Raw genomic sequence first — 26,588 nt, forward strand, 5'->3', positions numbered from 1 at the left:
TGCGACTCCACAGGCAGCTCATTCTTTGGCAGGAATTAATTTTAGGCTGCCGGCCTTACTGGCACCATGATCTGATCTTAACTTTTGTTGCAGGTCTGAGAGGGGGGCCACTGATGGTTTCCCCATCAGGCCAAACTTGTCAGCAGACGGAATCATGGGCAAGAAGATGCTAAGCAGGGCAAGTTTTGAAAAGAAATTGTATTTAGGTGTCCTTGTGGGCCAATGGAGCAGCTTGGATTGAAATCGAATGAATTAATTAATCTGTTATTAAAGCAAGTATTAAAACATTTAAACCTAATTCATTGTTTTAAAATTGTTTTTGTATTTTTTCACTAAGAAGGAAATAATATTGCAAAAAGTTTTTTTTTAACCAGTTTCTTTCCCAACCTTTCAGCACATCATTGTGAAACTAGCTGCAAAAATTGTGTTATAGAAGGTTTTCTAGTAGTTCCACTCGTAATTAGAATATTTTAAATGTTTTTGGTTTAAGGGTAATGATTTATTTGTATTGCATATTGTACTGCATTCTTCTGGTTTCACAACTATTTAATTTTTTTCCTGTATGCTGCAGTTCTTCAGTTACTATCATTTCTATATCACTGCTAAATTAAGCAATCGAACCAGGATTTTGGGGAAGGGAAGTACTTCTGGCCTGTAAGAGATTTTAATTTTGCTCTACGTCCTGTGTGCTTTAGATGGCCCTCTTCCCAAACTCCTCTGTCAGCAATGCTTTGTCCAATAATATGATGCTTTTATGTTGCTTCTATTGGTGAAAGAGATCATTTATTCTAAATCGTATTTTATTTGTGACCACAATGGTTACTGAAATGGAAGCTTTTGCACCATCCCAGTTGCTATGAACTGCTGTTCAATTGTCAGTTGGCTTAAATGTGGGGCTGTCCATTGTGATACACTCAATGTGGTATTCCAGAACACTCTCCACATTTAGCCTAAATCCTGAATACGCATGTGCCAGGCAATGACCATCTCAAACAAGAGAGAATCTAACCATCTCCCCTCGATGTTCAATGGCATTGCCATCGCTGAATCCCCCACTATCAACATCCTGGGGGTTACCATTGACCAGAAACTGAATTGGACCAACCACATAAATACTGTGGCTACAAGAGCAAGTCAGAGGCTTGGTATTCTTGGGTGAATAACTCTCCCCAGTGCCTGTTCACGATCTATAAGGCACAAGTCAGGAGTGTGACGGAATACTCACCACTTGCCTAGATGGGTGCAGCTCCAACAACACTCAAGAAGCTCGACACCATCCAGGAAAAAGCAGCCCACTTGATTGGCACCCCATCTACGACCTTAAACATTCACTTCCTTCACCACCAATGCACAGTGGCAGCAGTGTGTATCATCTACAAGATGCACTGCAGCAACTCACCAAGGCTCCTTCGACAGCACCTTCCAAACCCACGACCTCTACCACCTAGAAGGACAAGGGTAGGAGATACACGGGAACACCACCACCTGCAAGATCCCCTCCAAGCCACACACCATCCTGACTTGGAACTATATCACCGTTCCTTCACTGTCACTGGGTCAAAATCCTAGAAATCCCTTCCTAACAGCACTGTGGTGTACCTACACCCCAGGGTATGCAACGATTCAGGAAGGCAGCTCACCACCACTTTCTCAAGGGCAATTAGGGATGGCCTAACCAGCAACACCTACATCCTATGAATGAATATAAGAAAATTAAATGACATGCCAGATTATATGATCTTTTGTTAGTGGAGGAATATTGGCCAGGATACCTGTTAAATGAGATATGCCAAAAAATGCCAACACTCGAGTGTGTTGAAAGAGAATTTGTCACTGCAACATTTGTACAGGGATTCATCAAAATGATGTATGGCTATGCTCTGTTCCTCGTCCTCATCAATCATCTTATAGTTGTCATGGAAAGTAATTGTTTTCTTCTTTTGTCAGTGCCTTTAGAGAGTGATTAACTCAATTGTGTCAACACTGTCACCTCTGAATAAGATGATTCCCCCTTTCCAGACTTTACATAATCTCGGCTAAAACTTTACTGCAGTAGTGGGAGAGTATTGCATGATTAGAGGTGTCACCTTTTCAGATGAAACATCAAACCGAGGCCCCAGCTGCCTACTCAAGTGGATGTAAAAGATGCTAAGATACGGTTCAATGAAGAGAGGAGAGTTCTGGTATCCTGGCCAATATTCCTCCACTAACAAAAGATCATCTGCTCAATCATCTAATTTAGTGTCTGTGGGACCTTGCTGTGTGCAAATGGCTGCCATGTTTGTATATTACCAATGATTACATTTCAAAAATTGTTCATTGGGACATCTTGAGGGCATGAAGTATGCTATGAAATATGAAATTGCTCTTTCTACTTGAAAAATGATGGGCAAAATCAATGTGCTAACTTCAGAGTTAGGTAGATCTACACAATAACTCTTAGCAAAAAAGTTTGAGCATCATATTGCCACCTGTTCAACTGCAACCACCAGCTCATTATTTGTGCAAATACATGTAAGCAGCACTGCAGCAAATAGTAAGGTGAGTGGAAAAGCTGGTAGTAGAGTGGCAACTCTTGAGATAACTCGGCCTTGCAAATAGTATAATTGTGCCTTAGTTTTGGAATGTAGTGTTTAGTGGCAGTCTACTGAGAAACCATTTGTTCCTGGATTCAGTACAGTACAAAGCCATTAGGACCAGAGGACTGAGATGAGGATTGGCAGCATACTTTGACCAAAATACAGCCTCTACAACATTGCTGCAGCTTGGTTGACAGTCCTCCACCAGAGTAATCAAGGAGCAGAAGCACGATTTATTAGTAGTTATGCCATATTTCCATCTTTGTGCTTAGGGCACAGCTGTTGTACAGTCCCATTCCATGATTTCTTGATCCCAAGGTTTGTCCACAATATCCACAGAAAAACCTTTCATATTATTTCTGCTCTTGAACTTTTTCCTTCGTGTGAAGAAGTTCAACTACAGAGTTGGCCATCAGTTGTTGAACCAAAGTTACAGAATACTGCATGGGACATTCTCGAATTGCACCTTAAGCTCCAACACCTTTGTACCTTTTTTGTTTCTAGCAACAAGTATGTTCGGTTTTGTTGATGCTTTTCATCCCTAATGGTATGCTGATGGAGATATCTCAATACAAAATGGCTTTGCAAGAGAAAACCATATTTATAATTCAGCACCATAGAAAGTTGTGCACTTACCTACTGAACCACTGTGGGGCTTATGTTCTTCAAATTTGCTAACTAGACCAATTTAAATGGTCACTATTATGATTTGACCATGTGCAATTGTAAAGTAATTTGGAACAGAACTCAACATTTTGAATTAAAAACAAGAAATGCTAGAAATACTCAGCAGGTCTGGCAGCATTTGTGGAGAGAGAAGCAGAGTTAACGTTTCAGGTCAGTGACACTTCCTCTGAAGAAACTTCTTCTGACCTGAAATGTTAACTCTGCTTCTCTCTCCACAGATGCTGCCAGACCTGCTGAATATTTCCAGCATTTTTTGTTTTTATTTCAGATTTCCAGCATCTGCAGTATTTTGCTTTTGTCAACATTTTGAATGTCTATTGAGCTTCATTTTTGCATTATCATGAAGTTCAAAAACTCCTCCCAGCATTGTATTAATAGCAGAATGAAAAAGCTGTTTGTTAGTCAGGCGTTTCTGTGGTCCCTGAAATTCTCTTAATTTTTGTTGCTGAAGATGATGGTGCAATTCATTGTAAATCTGTAAAATAGAAGATATCATATGGTTCCTAAGTGGGTGTGACCACGAGGTTGGGTTTAAAAGTGGTATCACACACAAACCTGTGTGGTGTCTATTTACACAAGGAAATTTTGAGAGATTTTTCTTACTTTTATAAGTTGTGATTATGCTTTTTTTGCTCATTTAAGGCATTGCAAATTATGAAGTCTTTGAATACAGCTTCTGAAGTTATATTGTACTTTTTTCTAAGGATAGATCATCTATTTTTGAAAAAGATCATTAATGTATTTTTAAGTTAAATTTTTAAATTCGCCTTTGTCTGAAATATGAATGATGTAGACTCAGAATAAATTCCCTTGCATATAGCAATTGAGGGGTGATCTGATCGAGATGCTTCAAAGGATTTGATAAACCAGATAGAGAGAAACTAGATTAGATTAGAGATACAGCACTGAAACAGGCCCTTCGGCCCACCGAGTCTGTGCCGAACATCAACCACCCATTTCTACTAATCCTACACTAATCCCATATTCCCAACAAACATCCCCACCTGTCCCTATATTTCCCTACCACCTACCTATACTGGTGACAATTTATAATGGCCAATTTACCTATCAACCTGCAAGTCTTTTGGCTTGTGGGAGGAAACCGGAGCACCCGGAGAAAACCCACTTAGACACAGGGAGAACTTGCAAACTCCACACAGGCAGTACCCGGAATCGAACCCGGGTCCCTGGAGCTGTGAGGCTGCGGTGCTAACCACTGCGCCACTGTGGTTCTTCTAATGGGGGAAGCAAGAACGAGGGAGTGTAATCTTATAATTAGAACCAGGCCATTTAAGAGGGAAGTCTGGCAGCACCTATTCTCACAAAGGATAGTAGAAATTGCTGAAAATAGAAACATGTTATCAAAGCTTTCCGTCTTACACTCATCAGGACAATCACAAGAATAACCAATGTAAGGAAAAACAACAACTTATGCTGCATGAGAAGAGAGTGTTGATGGTTGGCAAGTGAACTCTAATATGTAGAGTTGTTGCCATGGCGAATGCCACAGTTTGTGGTGACTGACAGTTAAGTGCCAAGCTTTGTTTAAAATTTCAACCAGGCAGCTTGGTCAAGGCATTGCCCTGAGGAATGAACCAGCAAATGGCTGTCACTTATTTTTTTCAGCTGAAACAGGCGCAATGTTAATACATATTCTTTCTGTCTACAAAGAACAGCCTTGTTTGAAAGGAAGCTTTAAAATAAAAAATGGTTGCTGGACTTCTGTAAGAGCAATGAGCTGTCTGTCGGCTGATGTATATGACCGGGTTCGTCCCCACGGCTCGCTGCGTTCGCATATGCATGGGCTGCCCAAGACACACAAAGGTGATGTCCCTCTTCGCCCTATCTTATCTATGACCGGTTCTGCACAACATGAATTGGCCAAATGGTTGGGCGAATTGTTAGAACCAGTTTTGAGCACATTCTCCACGTACACGGTGAAGGATTCCTTCACATTTGCGAAGACCATATCTTGCATATCGACTTGCTTATCGATAGCAATGCTGTGTCCATGTGCTCATTTGACATTGCTAGCTTATTCATCGATGTACCACTTTTAAGGAAGCCATAGATATTTGCACTGCAGCACTATATCATGCGATCTAGACTCACCACCATTGCGTGAATCAGTATTCATTGAACGTATGAACTCAGAAACTCGCGCAGTTGTGTTCAGTTTTGATGACACCATGTATGCCCAAATAGATGGCGTTGCCATGGGATCCCCTGTAGGCCCAGTTCTCGCAAACGTCTTTGTTGGATTCCATGAGAAATGTGTCTTTGATGGAATGACACCTAACCATCTACCTCTTGCATATTTCCGATACGTAGATGATATGTTTGCTATATTTGAATCCACAGCTACATGCAGTAATTTCCTTACATATCTTAATGGGCTCCATACTGCGCTCAAATTCACCTTTGAAATAGAGCTGGCTCAAAGGACTGAAAGATCAACTCCTGTTCTTACCTAGATTGATAATAGGAGTGTGTCTTAACATCAAGTGATGAAGCTTGTACTGTTGAGAATGGACTGTAAAGAAGTATTGTGATCCCATTCCTGAGGTCATACCAATTATATAAAATATTTTTGGCATATAATTAATGTAAATGGGTACATGATGAACACCAGGAAAGTAACTAGTCATCTTGAATTTCCCAAAGACTAGTTTCTCATTCCCCTCAATTTGCATGTCAAGAGAATGGTTACCCTGTTTTCCTATGGGCTATTGATAAGATCTCAAATCTACTGAATCATTAGAGTTTGGTTTGTTGGATGATTGTAGTACTTAAGGGTCTCCGAACTAAACTTCAAGATTGTACATGATCTAGGTCTTTAAATTGCTCAGAGGCTGTATATAGTGTTGATGCAAGCATGCTTTTTGTTTTAGATCTTGAGTGCAAATCTAGATGACACAAGTGATTAAAAAACTTTCCTGCCGTAGACTGAAACAGACTCGGCATAAATAGTTAATGATGTGTAGGGTAATTCCTTCGAAGAATAATTGGATAAATTTGAAGGTAAAAGAGACAACTCTGCACAGAAGTGTCAAATACTCAGTGCAGTGATTTCTGTGCTGTGCTGCAGACATCAACAAAGAGAAAGCAACTTGCTAAGCTTATGTTAGAGATGGCTAGATTTCAAAATTATGCTTGACTATGTCTGGGGCTTAGTAAAAATGAATGCGGAACTTTTCCACAGGATGTTAACTAAGACGGGGTGGGAGTGGAGGGTGAAAGAGTCCATGATAGTGTAGTTGTAAATGATCTTTCAAAGCAGTGAACATGATGGGTTGAATGGCCAAAGGCTTTTGCTCATTCACACTTTATGCTCCTGACTATTCAATTTAAATCAACAGCACTATTGGTAACATCTTCAGAGTTTGAGCAAAAGATATCACTTGCAAAGAGGGTCTCTGGTACAGCAAGATAGACACCAGTGCATGGTGTTGTAGAACATTGGGTCATACCACAGCCCACCACTCGACTGTGTTTCCAATATTAGGGGAGATTTTTAGAGAGAAACCCAGCAGAGGGCAAATACTGCTCCACCCCCTCCTTTACTGTTGTGTGCCCTTAGCAGCAACTTAAGAACAGCAGCTTAGTAGAAAGTTATTCTCCTCCTCAAATGCATTAGATCCAGGACAACAGAAAGTAAAATTGTTAAATAGAAATCATTGAAATTATTTTCAAAAAACAATGAGAATCCTCCTTTAAACTGTCTTTGCTGTTTCAGGCTGAATAGTTCACTAAGCCAATCTGATGATGTGAAAGTTGAAACTGAATCCTGGAGCACTTGTGCAGTATTAACCATAGGATGAAAAAGAATGATTAAAGTGAGGTTTGTGGTTTATAGAAAGATCTCAGTACTTGTAGGTCCATGTTGACATCCATTTTATTTCATGTACATAAATTGAGTTGCATACTTTTTCAAACACACTCCACAGATTCTCATCAAGGGAAGAGACTTGGAGAGCTTTAACCAAACCATATGTGACCCATGAAGACTTAGCTCCCTTTTAATCAATAATCCTCATTCACTTTAAAAAAACAAGTTTCAGCAAGTGTTTGATAGAGCTTTTAGCAATACCAATTAAATCTATGGGTACTTGAGCTCAAGCAGCACCAAAAACTGTTGATCTTGTATTAATTCTAGGAATTCATTGACTTTGCTCTGAGCAGAGCAACAGGAAAGATATGTTCTGCCCAATTCCCCCCCCTCTCAGTGAAAAAGATATTTTCTCTGGAGCCAACTCTACTTTACCAATTAGATTTTTGATTTTTCACTCCCTTTGAGCTCATGTACCAAAGCACAGCTTCCAGGACCAAATTCTTTCTTGACTTTTGTAAGGGCTGATGCATTCTTGATATTTCTGACCATCATTCAGCATGGGTTTGTCACAATGAAACTTGAAATAAAAGCGTACAGTCAGCACCTTGCAACATGGCTGAACAGATAGAAAATGCAAACTATTTCAAGAGAGTCAAGCTGCTTGCAGTATCTCGAGATAAAGTCATTAAGGCTCTGCTGCACAGTCTATTGTGGCTTTCCTCATAAAGGCACAATGTGGGAGATCAGCCAGAGGAGCTGAAAGGATGGGCAGGGAGGTACATAGTGGAGGGAAATCATTCCACAAAGTATAGCTCAATGGTGGCAAACCTTTAACACATGTATTGAAATCCTTTGGCCCATGGTAGGTCTAGGCTAAGGATAAAAATGTGCAGAATTTTTAAAGCTGTTGAGTGGTGGAGAAGGAGAGAGAGTACCTGGTGAAGATCCTGGAGCAGGGTTATACTGGCAAGTAACTCACCTTCTGAATCCTCAAAGCCTGCCCCCATCTACAGGGCACAAGACAGGAGTGTGATTGAATACTTTCCACTTGCCTGGATGACTGCAACTCCAACAGCACTCAAGAATCTCGACAGGACACTTGATCAGAACCCCATCCAGCACCTTAAACATTCACTCCCTCCATCACTGGTGCACAGTGGCAGCACTGTGTGCCATATACAAGATACACTGCAACAACTTGCCAAGACTCCTTCGACAGCACCTTTCAAACTTACAACCTCTACCACCTAGAATGACAAGGACAGCAGACACATGGGAACACCAACACTAGCAAGCTCCCCCCCCCACCCCCAAGCCACACACCATCCTGACTTGGAACTATACTTCACTGCCACTGGGTCAAAATCCTGGAACTCCCTTTCTAACAGCACTGTAGCTGTATCTACACGAGATGTTCAAGAAGGCAGATCACCACCACCACCTCAAGGACAGTTAGGGATGGGCAACAATGCTGGCCTTGTCAGCGATGTTCACATCCCATGAAGAATAAAAAAAGAATTTGGCAAGTCTATCTTTTGTCACCCATGCTGAAAATGTTCCTCTGTTACTGGTGTACCAGGAATGTGTGGGGATACAGTTGTTGGTGCAGGCTTTGCAGACCAAAGTTTCATCACTTTGCTGGATTTTGCATTTCTGATCACCCCACAGATCTGAAAATGCAATTATAACAGGTTATTCGCTGTGGAATCAGCAGAATAAGATAAATAGGAAGAAATAAATGCATGCAATTATAAGGTGACTTGCCTTGTTGAATAGCTTTAATTACTTCATTTGGAATATGACTTATGTAGGTAAACATGACAGCTGTTAAAGAAGGAATCATAGAACAGTTACAGTACAGAAGGAGGCCGTTCAGCCTGTCATGTCAGTGCTGGCTCTCTGCAAGAGCAACTCACCTGGTCCCACTCCCCTGCCTGTTCCCCATAGTCCTTCAAACTCCTCTTCAGATAATTATCCAGTTCTTTTTTGAAGGCCTTGATTGAATCTACCTCCACCACACACTCATGCAGTGCATTCTGGATCCTAACCACTCGCTACGTAGAAAAGTTTTTTCTCATGTTGCTATTGCTTCTTTTGCCAATCACCTTAAATCGGTCTCCTCTGACTCTGGATCCTTCGGCCAATGGGAACAGTTTCCCGCTATCTGCTCTGTCCAGACCTCTTATGATTTTGAACACCCCTATCAACTCTCCTCTTAATCTTCTCCTCCAAGGAGAATAAACCCAGCTTTTCCAACTCATGCATGTATCTGAAGTTCCTCAGGTTCTGATGCAAGGTCATCAATCTGAAATGTTAACTCTGCTTCTCTCTCCTGCAAGACCTGCTCAGTATTTCCAGCACTTTCTGTTTTTATTTCAGATTTCCAACATCTGCAGTATTTTACTCTTATGTCCTCAGGTTACTAATGTGCCAGGGTCCTCTTCATTCCTCCACACACGCAATGGTGGACCTACACCTGCACCTAGGAAACATCGGGTCTTTGCAACCATGTTGGGGATGACCTGATTGTGGTGATAGTAGTTGAAGGAGGACTGTTGGCCAGGATACTGAAAAGTGCCATGGAATTTTTTTTGACCCATGTCAACAAGTAGACATGGCCTTGGTTTAACATTTCATCTGGAAAAACTAGCTCCAACAATGGAGCATTCTCTTGGTACTGCACTGAAGTGCTAGCCTAGGCTCTGTGCTCAAGTCATAGAGTGTGGGACTTGAGCAAACAACCTTCCGACTCCAATGCTAGAGTGCTACCAACTGATTCAAGCTGACACTTCTAATGCCATTCCATCAAAATCTCCTATTTATTTGCTGGTAAACCAGGAATTTATTTTTATTTAGTTTTTTTCCTTTGTCATTTATTGCTTCATAATCTAATTCCCAGCACCTACCTCAGTGACCTCAAAGATCTTTTACGTTTTCTTTCAGAATGGTATGGTGCCTTTCAAGAGGAATCTTCATTAATCCAATTTACTAATATTTCTACTATACATAGTGGCAGCTGCCTTCCTACTTCTTTGTAGTTTGCGTGGTCATAAAGTGAATAGTAGTGTGAATGGAGTTCAATGCGGGAATGTAAATTGAATCAAGTTGCTTGAAAGTGGGGAGAATTTATTGGAGCTTTATTTTTAAATTCTTACAGACCTTCTGGAACCTCTCTAAACTCCCACAGAGAGTTCACATGGACCCTAAATTTAAAAACTACGGTTGTAGGTGCTTATTAATCTGTGAATACTGTGTTTTATGCTCATAGATCAGAAAGATAGTTTGAACTTTTTAATGATGAATAGTTGGTCTTTTTTTCACTGATTATGTATCTTGTTAGATTTTAAATGATGATAATCAACCCACTTTAGGAATCTTTTTACCTGTCTACCTTTTCATTCATACTCCTCATTTAAAAATCCTTTGATAGAGCTGTACAAGTTTCATGTATTAATCATACTATCATGACTTTCTTTGCATTTCATGTTTTGTTGAGGCAGTGAGTTAGTGTGTTACTGGATGTTGGGGTGTTATGACCACTTGTTACTGTAAGTGTAGTAGTTAGGGGCAGCCTTCAGATTGACTTGGTTTATTCATTGGGTTAATGATCTTTAACACAGGTATTACTATGTCCAAAGGGAATTTCCAGTCAATGGCTTGATTCGTTTGCTGCACTCATGTGATATAAAAGATAGCAAGTTACTAAGCGTTTTCTTTTTGTGTGTGGGTGGGGACACTTTCTCTGGTGCCTACGTAATAAAATGTCATGAGACACTTAGTATCAAGTACTCTCACAGCAGATGCGAGATGGGTGACATTTTTGTTTTAATGTCTTTGTTGTTGAGGTTGTGTACACAGTATTTTTAAGCTATTTTTGTTTAATGTTTTTCGCCCTCCTTTTTTTAAATGTCTGGAACACATACTAAACTGGACGCAAGAGAGCAGGAGACAACTTGCCTTAATGGTTTCTGCCAATCTTGAGGTGGCTGTGAGGGAGGAACTGCAGAAATTATGCAAAATTCAGGATTTTCCCTTTGTGGAGAAATAACTGGCACCTGTTGGGGAGGAAGAACTCCAGAAGTGTGTGGGGATGAGGTGGGGGGAAATCATGACCATTCCAGAGCTTATTGTTCCAATGTACCATCTCACCATGCCACCTGTAAGAGTTGTTTCATTCTGCCCAATGCCCACTTCCTCATTTTGCTTTTCTTTACTTGTTTTTATTTTACATTATCCTTGAACTCCATACAATTTTCCTTCTTAGAAAGTGGGCAGGATATCTACTTTAAATGTTGTACCCAGCAGTGCTGAGGACGGAGTTTTAATGTGGGGGTGCAGCAGAGGGGTGAGATGTGCAAGGATCATAGACACATAATTCATTCCACTGCTGTATGGAACTGTTTGTTGTCTCTCCAGTAGTTGCACACCCACATTGTCCTCTTTTACTTCAAACAAAATTGTGCCACCTACTTGGGCAGTTAGAATACTGGAAAGAGGGGAAATTTACTTGGCTATATTATTAAAGGTGGAAGCATAGTGCCCATGGCACATTATGCTAAAAGTCCCTGATTTCTGATGAGCTGTTAAAGATGGGATAGATTCTGCCCTGCGGGAAGGCAGAGTCAGTGTGAAGGTCAAATCCAATGTCTTGTGCATCTTTTATTGGTCATTTACACCCAACAGTATTGATACGTGGGAGTCAGTTGCCAGCGATCGCCAGAACTGGCGGGCAGCCATAAAGGCGGGGCTAAAGTGTGGCGAGTCGAAGAGACTTAGCAGCTGGGAGGAAAAAAGACAGTAGCGCAAGGGGAGAGCCAACTGCGAAACAGCCCTGACAACCAATTTTATCTGCAGCACCTGTGGAAGAGTCTGTCACTCTAGTATTGGCCTTTATAGCCACTCTAGGCGCTGCTCCACAAACCACTGACCACCTCCAGGCGCTTACCCATTGTCTCCCGAGACAAGGAGGCCAAAGAAGAAGAAGAGTATTGATACAGGACCGGCACCTAATTGTCCATTTGCCACAAAAGCTGGCAACTGATCCAGGAATCTCCAGTCATTCTTAATAGATTTTTAAAATGTAAAGTGCACCGGTGTCTGCCATCCAGCAGATGTTCTGCTCATCTCTGTTTTAAATCTGCTACCCCTTATCCTAAAACTATGACCTCTCGTTCTAGATTGCCCCACCACAGGAAACATCCTCTCTACGTCTACTTTGTCAATCCCATTAATCATTTTATATACCTCAATTAGATCTCCTCTAATTCTTCTAAACTCAAGAGTAAAGGCCTAAACTGCTCAATCTTTCTTCATAAGACAAACCTCTCAACTCCGGAATCAATCTAGTGAACCTCCTCTGAACTGCCTCCAATGCAACTACATCCCTCCTCAAGGGGACCAAAACTGTACGCAATACTCCAGATGCGGTCTCACTAAATGCCTTGTACAGTTGCAGCAACACTTCCCTACTTTTAGTCCTTTAGCAACAAATGCCAAAATTCCATTTGCCTTCCTTATTACCTGCATCATCTACATACTAGTTTTCTGCGATTCATGCATGAGGACATACAGATCCCTCTGCACCAAAGCACTCTGAAGTTTCTCTCCATTTAGATAATTTGCCTTTCTATTTCGACCAAAATGGAAAACCTCACACTTATCCACGTTAAACTCCATCTACCAAATTTTGGCCCATTCATCTAACCTATCCATATCCATTTGTAAATTTCTTATTAATTATTGTAACTTACTATCCCACCTGTTTTAGTGTCATCTGCAAATTTGGCTATGGTACCTTCTATCCCTGCATCCAAGTCATTAATATAGATTGTAAATAGTTGGAGCCCGAGGACCGAACGCTGTGGCACCCCACTAGTTACATCTTGCCAACCAGAAAAGGACCCATTTATCCTGACTCTGTTTTCCGTTGGTTAGCCAATCCTCTATCCAAGCTAATAAATTGCCCCTAGCCCCATGTGATCTTACCTTGTGTATTAACCTTTTGTGCGGCACCTTATCAAATGCCTTCTGGAAGTCCAGATATACTACATCTACAGGATCCCTATTATCCACTTTACTTGTTACATCTTCGAAGAACTCTAGCAAATTAGTCAAACGCAATTTACCCTTCATAAAACCATGCTGACTCTGATGGATTGCGTTTTGACTTTCTAAGTGTCCTGTTATCACTTCCTTAATAATGGATTCTAACAATTTCCTAACGACAGATGTTAAACTGTTTATAGTTTCCTACTTTCTGCCTCCCTCCCTTTTTGAATAAGGGCATTATATTAGCATTTTTCCAATCCACTGGAACCTTCCCCACACCTGGGGAATTTTGGAATATTACAACCAATGGATCCACTATCTCTGCTGCTACTTCCTTTAAAACCCTAGGATGTAGGCCATCAGGCACCGGGGACTTGTCTGCCTGCAATCCCAATAGTTTGCTCAGTACTTTTTCCCTAGTTATGATTGTTCTAAGTTCTAAGTTGGGAGGAATTGAATATCTCAAACATCTGCCACTGCTCATCAACTGTCCTACCTTTTAGTCTTTCTGCCCAGTCCACTAGAGCCAATTCTGTCCTCATGCCTATGTAATTACCTTTGTTTAACTCCAGAACGCTAGTGTGGGCCTCCAGTTTCTCGCCCTCAAACTGAATTTGAAATTCTAGCATTCTGTGATCACTCTTCCCTAGAGGATCCTTAACTATGAGATCATTAATTAATCCCACCTCATTACATAATACCAAATCTAGAATAGCCTGCTCCCTGGTTGGTTCCACAACATATTGCTCCAAAAAACAATCTCTAATACATTCAATGAATCCTCCCTCGAGGCTACCCTTGCCGATTTGGTTAATCCAGTCTATATGCATATTAAAAGGCATGCACGTTGATGTAGTAATGTGTTGTGTTAATGTAATGAGATAGAAGTTTGCTTTGCAATTTTGACATGGTCAATTTGTGATCCTAACCGTCACAATGGCTCAGATTTCATGGTCAGTGGCAAAGCAACTGCAATCACCGCTGACCTTGAAGAAATCTGAAGAAGCCCATAAAGATCTTGCAATCACTGTAGTGTGGGTTTCACTTTTCCTGACAGTTTGAATATGGTATCAAATCAAGTGGATCTCCAGACATCCAGCAATCATGATGTCATCAAGCAGAGTAAACAGCCAATTGCATTGAAGTATTCTCATAGACAGCAAATCAGGAAGTAAAGTACACTGATTATCCTTTACTTTTTAATAAACATTGCAGAGAGGAAGATAAATGATTGGGATATACACATTAGGAATGGAAATATCATAAACAAACCTTTAAAAAAATTTTAAAACTTAGAATTTTTATCAAGTGGAAATATTTGACGTTATATAAAAAAAATTATTTTTCCAATACCAGAGAAGTTCTTCAGTAGTTATGACTTAGTACACTGTTAAAAACCCAGCATTAAGCTGATGTAACTTTTTGGGTTTTTTTTAAACAGCGATATTACAGCATAAAAGGAGAAGTTCTCATCAGTTCAGTGATTTCGACTTGATTGCAGTCTGCAGGGATTTCAACAACACACCCTATAGAGAAGCATGGAATCATGAACAGCAGTTTCTGGCTTTCCACGTTTAACTGCGAATGTGTAGACTTCAGAAGTTGCTGTTAGTTTCGGAGAAGTAATGACAGCAAATGCTGACAGTTTTATTGTCAATACGACTGCAAGATCCGGGTCTATGATCTTGAGCACAGACAACATACTTCCCTGAGAGAATGGAGCAGAGAAAATGGGAGTATGTTAGTTCAGGACATTAGTACACCATCTAATGGCAATTTAGAGAACATTATAGGCGCAGTTTAGGAGCGGTAAGCTTTATTTCGTAACAACACTGTATAGCTAATCTAAATACCAAAACTGCAATTTTAAATAAAACTTAAAAAATGCACTTGACTATTGTCACTTTGCCCCATACCACCAAATTGTACCTTTGTTTCTTTACCTACTCATCTGGTACCTTCTTCTCCTTTGAAGTAATGTAGTAAACAGTGAGGAGGGTAGTAACAGATTTTTAGGAGGACATAGCCAGACTGGTGAAATTGGAGATGCGTAGCAGCTAAAATTTAATCCAGCGAAGTTTAAAATGATACCTTTGGATAGAATGAGGAGAGGCAATATAAACAAAATGGCCAATGTTACAGGGGGTGCAGGAACGGAGAGACCTGGGGTGTACGTACATAAATTTTTAAAGATGGCTTGACAAGTTGAAAAGCCAGTTTTTTTTTTTTAAAAGCATACAGGATCCTTGGCTTTATAGACCAACATAGAGTGTAAAAACAAGGAAGTTCTGCTAAACCTTTATAAAACACTGGTTATACCTCCGCTGAAGTATTGTCCAATTCCAGGTTCCGAACTATAGGAATGATATCAAGGCCTCAGAAAGGGAGCAGAAGAAATTTGCTAGAATAGTACCAAGGATGTGGGACTTAAGTTATGTGGAGAGACTAGAGAAGCTGGTGGTCTTCTCCTTAGAGCAGGGAAGGTTAAGGAGAATTTAACAGACGTGTTCAAAACATGAAAGCTTTTAATAAAGTAAATAACGAGTAACTGTTTCCAGTGACAGCCAAGTCAATAAACAGGGAACTCCGATTTAAGATAATTAACAAAAGAGCCACTGGAGAGATGAGGGCAAATCTTTTTATGTAGCAAGTTATGATGATCTGGAATGCACTGTCTGAAAGGGTGGTGGGACAAGAACAACCTATATTTATAAAGCACCTTTAACATAGTAAAACCCCCCCAAGGCTCTTCACAGGAGTGTTAACAAAATTTAACACCGAGCCACACTAGGAGATATTAGGTCAATTGATCAAAGAGGTTTTTAGGAGCATCTTAAAGGAGGAAAGCAGTAGAGAGGCAGAGGTGTTTAGGGAGGGAATTCCAGAGCTTAGGGCCCTGGCAGCTGAAGGCACGGCAATCAATGCTGGAGCAAATAGAATCGGGTATGCTCATAAGGCTAGAATTAGAGGAATGCACATATCTGAGGGTTGTAGAGCTGGAGGATATTACAGCGATAGGGAGGAGCAAGGCCATGGAGGGATTTGAAAACAAGTATGATAATTTTAAGATTAAGTTGTTAATTTACCAGGAGCCAGTGTAGGTCAGCGAGTACAGGCATGATGGGAGAATGGGACATGGGTAGCAGTGTTTTGAATGGTGTCAATTTTACAGATGGTAGTGCATTAGAATAGTCAAATCCAGAGGTAATAAAGGCATGGATGGGCAGATACAGGCATGTTACAGAGGTGGAATTAGTTAGTCTTAGTGATGGCACAAATATGTAGTTGGAAGTTCATCTCTGGATCAAATAAGACACCAAGGTTGCAAACAGTCTGTTTAAGTCTCGGACAGTTGCCAGAGAAAGGGATGGAGTCGGTAGCGAGGGAGTGGAATTTGTGGTGAGGACTGAAGTAATGGCTTTGGTCTTCTCAATATTTAGTTGGAGCACATTTCTGCTGTTCCAGTACCTATGTTGGACAAGCAGACTGGCAGTTTAGAGACAACAGAGGGTCGAGAGAGGTGGTGGTGAGGTAGAGCTGGGTGTTGTTGGAGTAAAGTATATGTGGAAACTGACGCTATGTTTTCAGATGATGTCACCAAGGATGAGAAATAGGAGGGGGCCAAGGATAGATCATAGGGGGACACCGGAGTAAAATTGTGGAAGTGGGAAGAGAAACCATTGATGGTTGTTCTCTGACCATGACTAGATGCATAAGAATGGAACTAGACGACTGCAGTCCCAATCACCTGGACAATGGTGGAGAGACATTATAGTCAACCGTGTCAAATGCTGCAGGCAGGTCGAGAAGGAATAGTTTACTACTGTCACGATTACATAGGATGTAATTTGTGACATTGAGAGTTATTTTGGTACTGTGGTAGGGGCAGAAATCTGATTGGAGGGATTGAAACCTGAAGTTCTGGGAAAGATGGACATCGATTTGGGAGGTGACAGCATGTTCAAGGACTTCAGATAGGAATGGGAGGTTGGAGATGGGGAGGTAGTTTGCGAGGGTGGTGGGCTCAAGTGTTTTTTTTGAAGGAGAGGAGGACCGAAGGAGAGAGAACCATTAACAATATCAGCTAATATGGAAGCCAGGAAGGAAAGTTGGGTGGTAAGGAGTTTCGTGGGAATAGAGTAGAGGGAGCAGGAGGGGAGTGTCAAGGACAAGATGAGCTTGAAGAGGGCATGAGGAGTGATAGGAGAGAAACTAGAGAAAGATATGAGTTCATGGCTAGGGCAGAAGGGACTCCTGGAAGAAGTTTTGCCTAATGGATCTGGGGAAGGGAGGGACGCAGAAGAGGCAGCTGATCAGACGGTTTCGATCTTAGTGGTGAGCAAGTCCATGAGCTCCTATCACTTGTTGGAGTTGTAGGTGAAGGAGACTGAGGAGAGGGGTTTAAGAAGACAGTTTGCAGGTAAGAAAAGAATCCAGGTGATGCGGGATAATCTTGGAATAGTGAGTAGTTGTGGGAACTGAGAAGAGGGCATGATAGCACTTTGTCATCCAGCCAGAACCAGCCAATGGCTAAACCAACTGTCTGCCATATTCATTCATGTCTGCGTCTCTTGGACTTAAGGGAGCGGAGATGTGGGCTGCACCAGGGGAACGGCCAGGGCGAGACAGTATATTAGTTTTCATGGGAACTAGGGTATCAAAAGTGAAGGTTGGGGCTTGGTTGAGCAGACTGGTTGCTGCAAAAATGTCATGGTGGAGGAGGGTCAAAGGCTCAGCAGTTGGGATTTTAGAAATGCAGTTTTAAGTGAATTGGGAGAGAGTTTTTTCCATGGGTGTCGACAGAAGGATATAGGGTTGGGAGAGGGAATGGGGATGTGGGTGGAGAGAGATACAAGGAAGCGATCAAAGATGGCCTTATCTGTGATTAACACGATAGGAGTAGTGAGACTACATGAGATGGCAAGAACAAGTAGTGGCTATGAATATGGTTTAGGCAGTTTATATGGAGGAAGAGATTAAAGGAGGATAGGAGGGCAGTGAATTTAGTGGAGAGAGAGCATGATGAATTGAGATGGAAGTTGAAATCACCAAAGGTGAAAAGTCATTCAGTGTAGAGACTGAGGAAGGAAAGCAGTGAAGATATCTCATTGAGAAAACTTTTATGGTACTTGGGTGGTCGGTAGAGATGCTGATTTTAGATGCGATGCGAAAGGGGTGGAACAAGGTGAGATGCTCAAAGGAGGAAAAAATTCCAGAGGGATTTCAAAAGAGAATTTGGTAAATACAAGAAGGGGAAAGGTTTGCATGTCTATAGGGAAAGGGCATTGGAGTGGGAGTAATTAGATAGCTCTTTCATAGAGATAGCACAGGCATGGTGGGCCAAATGGCCACCATCTGTGCTGTATCTTTCAATGATTCTATGAAGCATGTCACATTGTCCCAACTTCCTTGCATCTCCTTTAAAATGCTAGTCATCTGCCCCACTCCTCCCAAATCCCACCTGTTTCTAACCAAGATATCATCCCGTCTTTTCTCCTAGACCTCTGTACTGAGCAATAACGCATCCCTGATGATTTCAATCTCCATGTCAGTTTTCTTTGTCCTTTCTCTGAATGCATTGCCTGCCTATCGTTCAGAAACCTGTCTCTCCATATGAACTTACCGACCAGTATTCATTTCCCCCTCCCCCCCCCCCCCCTACTTGTTGACAAATGATAAAAATAGCTTATGGTTTTGGCCACCAGGCAATTAAACTCACATCACCAAATTATCTTTAAGGACTTTATTAGCAGAACTGCAAAATACAGAAAGGTCATACTACCTCAGTCTGGGAACAGCCCACTACCACCTTAAGACTACAGTATCCTATTCTAACACCTCTGTTGTCTAGCTCAGTGGGACTGCCATTGCTTCATTCGATTCCTACCTATTAGATCATGGGTAGAACATTCTCAGAAATGGCTTCTCTTCCCAACTCTGTAACATTGCCTCCATATCCCAAAGAACCATCCTTGATGATCTCATCTACATGCTGATGATTAATGACATTGTCCTCCGACATGGGGTCAGCCCACAACATCAAGTTCTCATGACCTCCCACTCAGAGAGCTGTTGGGATCTGGTACAGACTACCTGAAAAAATGATGGACGCTGATTCTATAAACAGTTTTAAAAGGGAGTTGGATAGGTACTTGAGGATGAGGAACTTAGAGGGTTACGAACAGAAAGCAGGGATATGTGACTAAGCACATCTGTTCTTTGAAAGAGCCAACACAGGCACGTCGGGCTAAATTCCCCCCCTTTCATGGTGTAAGTTGCTATGATTCTATGACCCCACTACTGCTTCCAAAATACAGTCTTGGACAACTGCAGTTTCCTTCAGTGTAACACTGGGAAGACCAAAGCCATAATTTTCGTGCCGCACCTCACCCACCCCCTCCCTCCCTCCCTCCCGTGCCCAACTATACAGACTCGGTAGTCACCGAATCTATTTCTCTGCCAGTCCACCCTCTCCGGCTGAACTAGATTGTTTGTTTGTAACCTTGGCATCTACTTCAACACCAAGCTGAGCTTTTGGCCCCATTTCCTTTTCATTACAAAGACTGTCTACCTCTGTAAGAGCTGAAATGTTCATCCATGCCTTTGTTACCTCCAGACTCAATTATTCCAATACTCTCCAAGATGTTCTTTCTTTCTCTACACTCTGTAACTGTCAGTTCATCCAATTCTTTCCTGCCCATCCATCTCCTTCCTTATGACTTAAAATGTCTCCAATTTAAAATTTTCATTTTTGTGTTTAAATCTCTTCATGGCCTTGCCCTGCCCTATCTCTGTAAGCTCCTCTTGGCCTACAACCCCTTAGAACTCAGCAGCCTGCTGACTCTGGTCTCTTGTGTACCCCCTTCCCCCCTCCACCTTTTGCCCCACCATCGGCAGCCATGCCTTCATGCCTTCAATAGCTTAGACCCCATGCTCCAGAATTTCCTTGCTAAATTACGCTGCTTCTCCACCTCCCTCTCCTCCTTAAAACCCACCTCTTTGAACATAGTGACCTACTTCCACGTGCCCCCTTCATATCCAAGCCTTTTGCTTCTGTATGTAAGTTTCTACTGCATAAATTTCTGAGCCTGGAATTGCATAATACTTAAGAAAAAACATTTATTCGACAGTAAATAGTGTTTTGAGGAAATTACTTAATACCACAACGTCAAAATATCTGATGCCAGGGACTTTCTGGGTTTTCAAATCTTCTGGTCAGCAGTTTAAAAATTTTTACTGTAATCCTTTCCCAATTCCGAACTATAAATAATGCATCAAAGTGACTTGTGGTCTGCACTCTAGTCCTAGAAAGTTTCATGCTTTCACTAACATGTTGCTGTTTTTTCTCTCTTCATGAGATCTAAGAATGGATCTAATTAGTTATGCAGAGAAAGAAAGCAACTAACTAACCTAATATTTATATAGTGCTTTTCATACCTTCAGAACATCCCAAATTGTTTTGCAGCCAAAGTGCTTTAGAAATGTAGTCATTTGAGGGATAAAAGTTGGCCGGACAGTGGGAAGAACTCCCTGCTCTTCAAATAGGCCTATGGGATCTTTTGCATCACCTAAGAGAGCAGACAGAGCCTCAGTTTAATGTTTCATCTGAAAAAGGGCACCGCATAGAATCATAGAGCAGTGAACGAGGCCATTTGGCCCATTTGACTTTGAAAGCGTTTAATGCTCCCTTAACACTACATTGTAGATCTAGATTACTCAAATCCCTGGAGTGGGACTTGACCACACAACCTTCTGGCTTGGAGATGAGAGTGCTACCACTAAGCCCAGGCTCATACCTTAAAAAATTTAAAGGCCTGATATCTTGCCCATTCCAGGAAAATCATAGCAACCCAAGAAGTCAGGCCCTTTTTAAACAAAATTACCTCGGCCCATGGTGCAGATTACCTATTTGGTTGAAAACAATAAAAAAAAAAACACGGACATGTATCAGGATAAGTGAGTTTTAATTTTTAAAAACGTGAAGGCTAAAAAAGGAACGACTGAAGGATTGCACAATTTGAGGCCCTGGGAAAGAATGAGTTAGAGTAGGAGACTTTGTGGTGATTCTTGATTGTAACACACTGAAAATGTAGAAAGAAGGAGAGTGTGTAGGACAGAGTATTTGCAGGTTAGGAGTTGCAAGAGGAGAGTATTTGGAGGGGTATAATTCAAAAAAGTAAGAAGATTGCACTGAAGAGAGAGGTTGGAGACGAAAGATGGGAGAGGGACCACCCATCAAACCACAAGCTCTTGTACCCTGTCCAGGAGCATAATAAGACAGTTGAAAGAGCCTGCCAGATATTGGAGACTATTCAAATCTGCGGCAGACGTGGCCTTTTAGGAGAGTGGAAATGGAGACCTGTTGAGGGAAAAGGATGCTTTTGGATCAGAAGAGGAAGCTGGGTTTATTGATGGTAGCTTTAGTAATAGTAATTTTTACCTTTTGAGGCCAAAGGCCACAAATGTTGAAAGGTGAAGGTAGGGATGAACCATCAATGGTGAGGCAGTAGCTTTGAATTATACCTGCAAGAGAGATGAACATACTGACTAAAGACTGACATATAAAATTTGTATTGCTAACTAAGGGATGTGGAGAAGATCAATTTGTAGCTATGCAGCCAATATACTAAGAGGGACTGGAGATTGTAAGTAGCTGAGGGTGGACAATATGTAAGAAATTGCTGACTGGGCAGAATTATCAGAAAAAAACATAAATAAGGGTGGCCAATGAGTGCACGATATCATTGAAGTAACAAAAGAAGTGAGCTGCAGGAAAAGAAGAGGTCAGACCTCTGAGAAAATTAGTTACCCATGAATGTGAATTAGTGGGAGACTATACGGTGACTTGTTCAGAAGTTCATGTTGCTAAACTTGGTCAGAGGCTTTTGAAATGTCTATGGCAATAACAGATGATTAAACAAACTGTTCAAAAGTTCCTCCAAGGTTCCTTCCAAATCTGAGATCTCTGCCACATAGAACAGCTAGGGCAGCAGACACATAGGAACACCACCACCTGCAAGTTACCCTCCAAATTACTCACCATCCTGACTTTGAACAATGTCGCCATTCCTTCACAGTCAAAATCTTGGAACTCCCTCCTACACCACATGGACTGCAACAGTTCAAGAAGCCACTTACCATCACCTTCTCAAGGACAATTAGTGATGGGCAATAAATGCTGGCCTTGCCAGTGACGCCCACATCCCAAGAGCAGATTTTAAAAAAAGCAAAGATCCTGAGTTCATAAAATTGACAACAAAATTGTCATCCCTGAAACTCTACTGGTGTATGTTCCTCCTGCAGAATGTGGGAGGTAGGGGTCGCCAAGAGTGTCCCTGCTGACTGCATCTGCGGGAAGTGCACCCAACTCCAGCTCCTCGCAGACCGCGTTAGGGAACTGGAGCTGGAGCTGGATGAACTTCGGATCATTCGCCCAGGCATGCGCCATGGAGAGGTCACTTCATAGTTGCCTCGCAGCGACTGACACCACTGACCACCTCCAGGTGCTTACCCATTGTCTCTCGAGACAAGGAGGCCAAAGAAGAAGAAGATAGGGAGGCAGTCACACCTCAGGTAAAAGAAGTAGGTAGATGGGTTACCGTCAGGGGAAGGAAAGGGAACCAGCAGGCAGTGCAGGGATCCCCTGTGGCCGTTTCCCTCAACAACAGGTATACCGTTTTGGATACTGTTGGGGGGGACGACTTACCAGGGGTAAGCAATGGGGTGCAGGTCTCTGGCACAGAGTCTGTCCCTGTTGCTCAGAAGGGAAGAGGAGTAGAGCATTAGTCATTGGGGACTCCATAGTTAGGGGAACAGATAGGAGGTTCTGTGGGAACGAGAGAGACTCACGGTTGGTGTGTTGCCTCCCAGGTGCCAGGGTACGTGATGTCTCCGATCGTGTTTTTGGGATCCTTAAGGGGGAGGGGGAGCACCCCCAAGTCGTGGTCCACATAGGCACCAACGACATAGGTAGGAAGAGAGATGGGGATTTAAGGCAGAAATTCAGGGAGCTAGGATGGAAGCTTAGAGCGAGAACAACCAGAGTTGTTATCTCTGGGTTGTTGCCTGTGCCACGTGCTAGCGAAGAGAGGAATAGGGAGAGAGAGGAGTTGAACACGTGGCTGCAGGGATGGTGTAGGAGGGAGGGTTTTGGTTTCCTGGATAATTGGGGCTTTTCTGGGGTAGGTGGGACCTCTACAAACAGGATGGTCTTCACCTGAACCAGAGGGGTACCAATATCCTGGGGGGGAGATTTGTTAGTGCTCTTCGGGGGGGTTTAAACTAAATCAGCAGGGGAATGGGAACCTAAATTGCAGTGCCAGTGTACAGGCTGTTGAGAGTAGTGAGGTAGGGGATAAGGTTACAGGGACGCAAGAGGGCACTGGCAAGCAAGAACTTGGTTTAAAGTGTGTCTACTTCAACGCCAGGAGCATCCGGAATAAGGTGGGTGAGCTTGCAGCATGGGTTGGTACCTGGGATCCTGATGTTGTGGCCATTTCGGAGACATGGGTAGAGCAGGGGCAGGAATGGATGTTGCAGGTTCCGGGATTTAGATGTTTCAGAAAGAACAGAGAAGAGGGTAAAAGAGGGGGGGGTGTGGCATTGTTAATCAAGGAAAGTATTACAGCGGCAGAAAGGACGTTTGAGGACTCGTCTACTGAGGTAGTATGGGCCGAGGTTAGAAACAGGAGAGGAGAGGTCACCCTGTTGGGAGTTTTCTATAGACCTCCGAATAGTTCCAGAGATGTAGAGGAAAGGATAGCGAAGATGATTCTCGACAGGAGCGAGAGTAACAGGGTAGTGGTTATGGGGGACTTTAACTTTCCAAATATTGACTGGAAATACTATAGTTCGAGTACTTTAGATGGGTCTGTTTTTGTCCAGTGTGTGCAGGAGGGTTTTCTGACACAGTATGTGGACAGGCCAACCAGGGGCGATGCCACATTGGATTTGGTACTGGGTAATGAACCCGGCCAGGTGTTCGATTTAGATGTAGGTGAGCACTTTGGCGATAGTGATCACAATTCGGTTAGGTTTACCTTAGCGATGGGCAGGGACAGGTATATACCGCAGGGCAAGAATTATAGCTGGGGGAAAGGAAATTATGACGCGATTAGGCAAGATTTAGGATGTGTAGGATGGGGAAGGAAACTGCAGGGGATGGGCACAAACGAAATGTGGAGCTTATTCAAGGAGCAGCTAATGCGTGTCCTTGATAAGTATGTACCTGTCAGGCAGGGAGGAAGTTGTCGAGCAAGGGAGCCGTGGTTTACTCAAGAAGTTGAAGCGCTTGTCAAGAGGAAGAGGGCGGCTTATGTTAGGATGAGACGTGAAGGCTCAGTTAGGGCGCTTGAGAGTTACAAGCTAGCCAGGAAGGATCTAAAGGGAGGGCTAAGAAGAGCAAGGAGAGGACACGAGAAGTCATTGGCGGATAGGATCAAAGAAAACCCTAAGGCTTTCTATAGGTATATCAGGAATAAACGAATGATAAGAGTTAGAACAGGGCCAATCAAGGATAGTAGTGGGAAGTTGTGTGCGGAATCAGAGGAGATAGGGGAAGCGTTAAATGAATATTTTTCGTCAGTATTTACAGTAGAGAAAGAAAATGTTGCCGAGGAGATTACTGAGATACAGCCTACTAGGCTAGATGGGATTGAGATTCACAAGGAGGAGGTGTTAGCAATTTTGGAAAGAGTGAAAATAGATAAGTCCCCTGGGCCAGATGGGATTTATCCTAGGATTCTCTGGGAAGCCAGGGAGGAGATTGCAGAGCCGTTGTTGTTGATCTTCAAGTCGTCATTGTCGACAGGAGTAGTGCCGGAGGACTGGAGGATAGCAAATGTTGTCCCCTTGTTCAAGAAGGGGAGTAGAGACAGCCCTGGTAATTATAGACCTGTGAGCCTTACTTCGGTTGTGGGTAAAATGTTGGAAAAGGTTATAAGAGACAGGATTTATAATCATCTTGAAAAGAATAAGTTCATTAGAGATAGTCAGCACGGTTTTGTGAAAGGTAGGTCGTGCCTCACAAACCTTATTGAGTTTTTCGAGAAGGTGACCAAACAGGTGGATGAGGGTAAAGCCGTGGATGTGGTGTATATGGATTTCAGTAAGGCATTTGATAAGGTTCCCCACGGTAGGCTATTGCAGAAAATACGCAAGTATGGGGTTGAAGGTGATTTAGAGCTTTGGATCAGAAATTGGCTAGCTGAAAGAAGACAGAGGGTGGTGGTTGATGGCAAATGTTCATCCTGGAGTTTAGTTACTAGTGGTGTACCGCAAGGTTCTGTTTTGGGGCCACTGCTGTTTGTCATTTTTATAAACGACCTGGATGAGGGTGTAGAAGGGTGGGTTAGTAAATTTGCGGATGACACGAAGGTCGGTGGAGTTGTGGATAGTGTCGAAGGGTGTTGTAGGGTACAGAGGGACATAGATAGGCTGCAGAGCTGGGCTGAGAGATGGCAAATGGAGTTTAATGCGGAGAAGTGTGAGGTGATTCACTTTGGAAGGAGTAACAGCAATGCAGAGTACTGGGCTAATGGGAAGATTCTTGGTAGTGTAGATGAGCAGAGAGATCTTGGTATCCAGGTACATAAATCCCTGAAAGTTGCTACCCAGGTTAATAGGGCTGTTAAGAAGGCATATGGTGTGTTAGCCTTTATTAGTAGGGGGATCGAGTTTCAGAGCCACGGGGTCATGATGCAGCTGTACAAAACTCTGGTGAGGCCGCACCTGGAGTATTGCGTGCAGTTCTGGTCACCGCATTATAGGAAGGATGTGGAAGCTTTGGAAAGGGTGCAGAGGAGATTTACTAGGATGTTGCCTGGTATGGAAGGAAGGTCTTACGAGGAAAGGCTGAGGGACTTGGGGTTGTTTTCGTTAGAGAGAAGGAGGAGGAGAGGTGACTTAATAGAGACATACAAGATAATCAGAGGGTTAGATAGGGTGGATAGTGAGAGTCTTTTTCCTCGGATGAGGATGGCAAACACGAGGGGACATAGCTTTAAGTTGAGGGGTGAAAGATATAGGACAGATGTCAGAGGTAGTTTCTTTACGCAGAGAGTAGTAGGGGCGTGGAACGCCCTGCCTGCAACAGTAGTAGACTCGCCAACTTTAAGGGCATTTAAGTGGTCATTGGATAGACATATGGATGTAAATGGAATAGTGTAGGTCAGATGATCGGCGCAACATCGAGGGCCGAAGGGCCTGTACTGCGCTGTAATATTCTAATTCTAAATTCTAATTAAAAGTGATGGATAATATGGTAACTAATTACAATTTGCAGAACTTTAGAACAGCTCTTGTTGGCATGCAGAAAACAGATATAGAATAGATAAAACTGGGAAAGTGCGATCTTTTTCAAGATCATCCTGATGAGAGTTGGAGCAGAAAAGTGAGCCAAAAAGTTTAGCTTGCCATTTGGGAGAGCTAACAACAGTACCATC

General features: G+C 42.4%; 1 protein-coding gene across 2 annotated transcripts in view; it reads left to right on the forward strand.

Moving 5' to 3' along the window:
* The window catches only part of exoc2 (exocyst complex component 2), a 332,668-nt gene that overhangs the window by 269,374 nt on the left and 36,706 nt on the right, over positions 1–26,588 (forward strand). The window contains exon 24 of one of the 2 annotated variants that reach the window (XM_068055329.1): positions 14,588–14,948. The exons of the other annotated variant lie outside the window; for it this stretch is intronic. Within the exon in view, the coding sequence (XP_067911430.1) occupies positions 14,588–14,724 (137 nt within the window). The 3' untranslated portion in view covers positions 14,725–14,948. Of the gene's footprint in view, positions 1–14,587; positions 14,949–26,588 lie in introns of those variants that run through there. 2 annotated transcript variants of the gene reach the window in all.

This window comes from Heterodontus francisci, chromosome 2, assembly GCF_036365525.1.
Source record: "Heterodontus francisci isolate sHetFra1 chromosome 2, sHetFra1.hap1, whole genome shotgun sequence".
Classification (NCBI taxonomy): Eukaryota; Metazoa; Chordata; class Chondrichthyes; order Heterodontiformes; family Heterodontidae; genus Heterodontus; species Heterodontus francisci.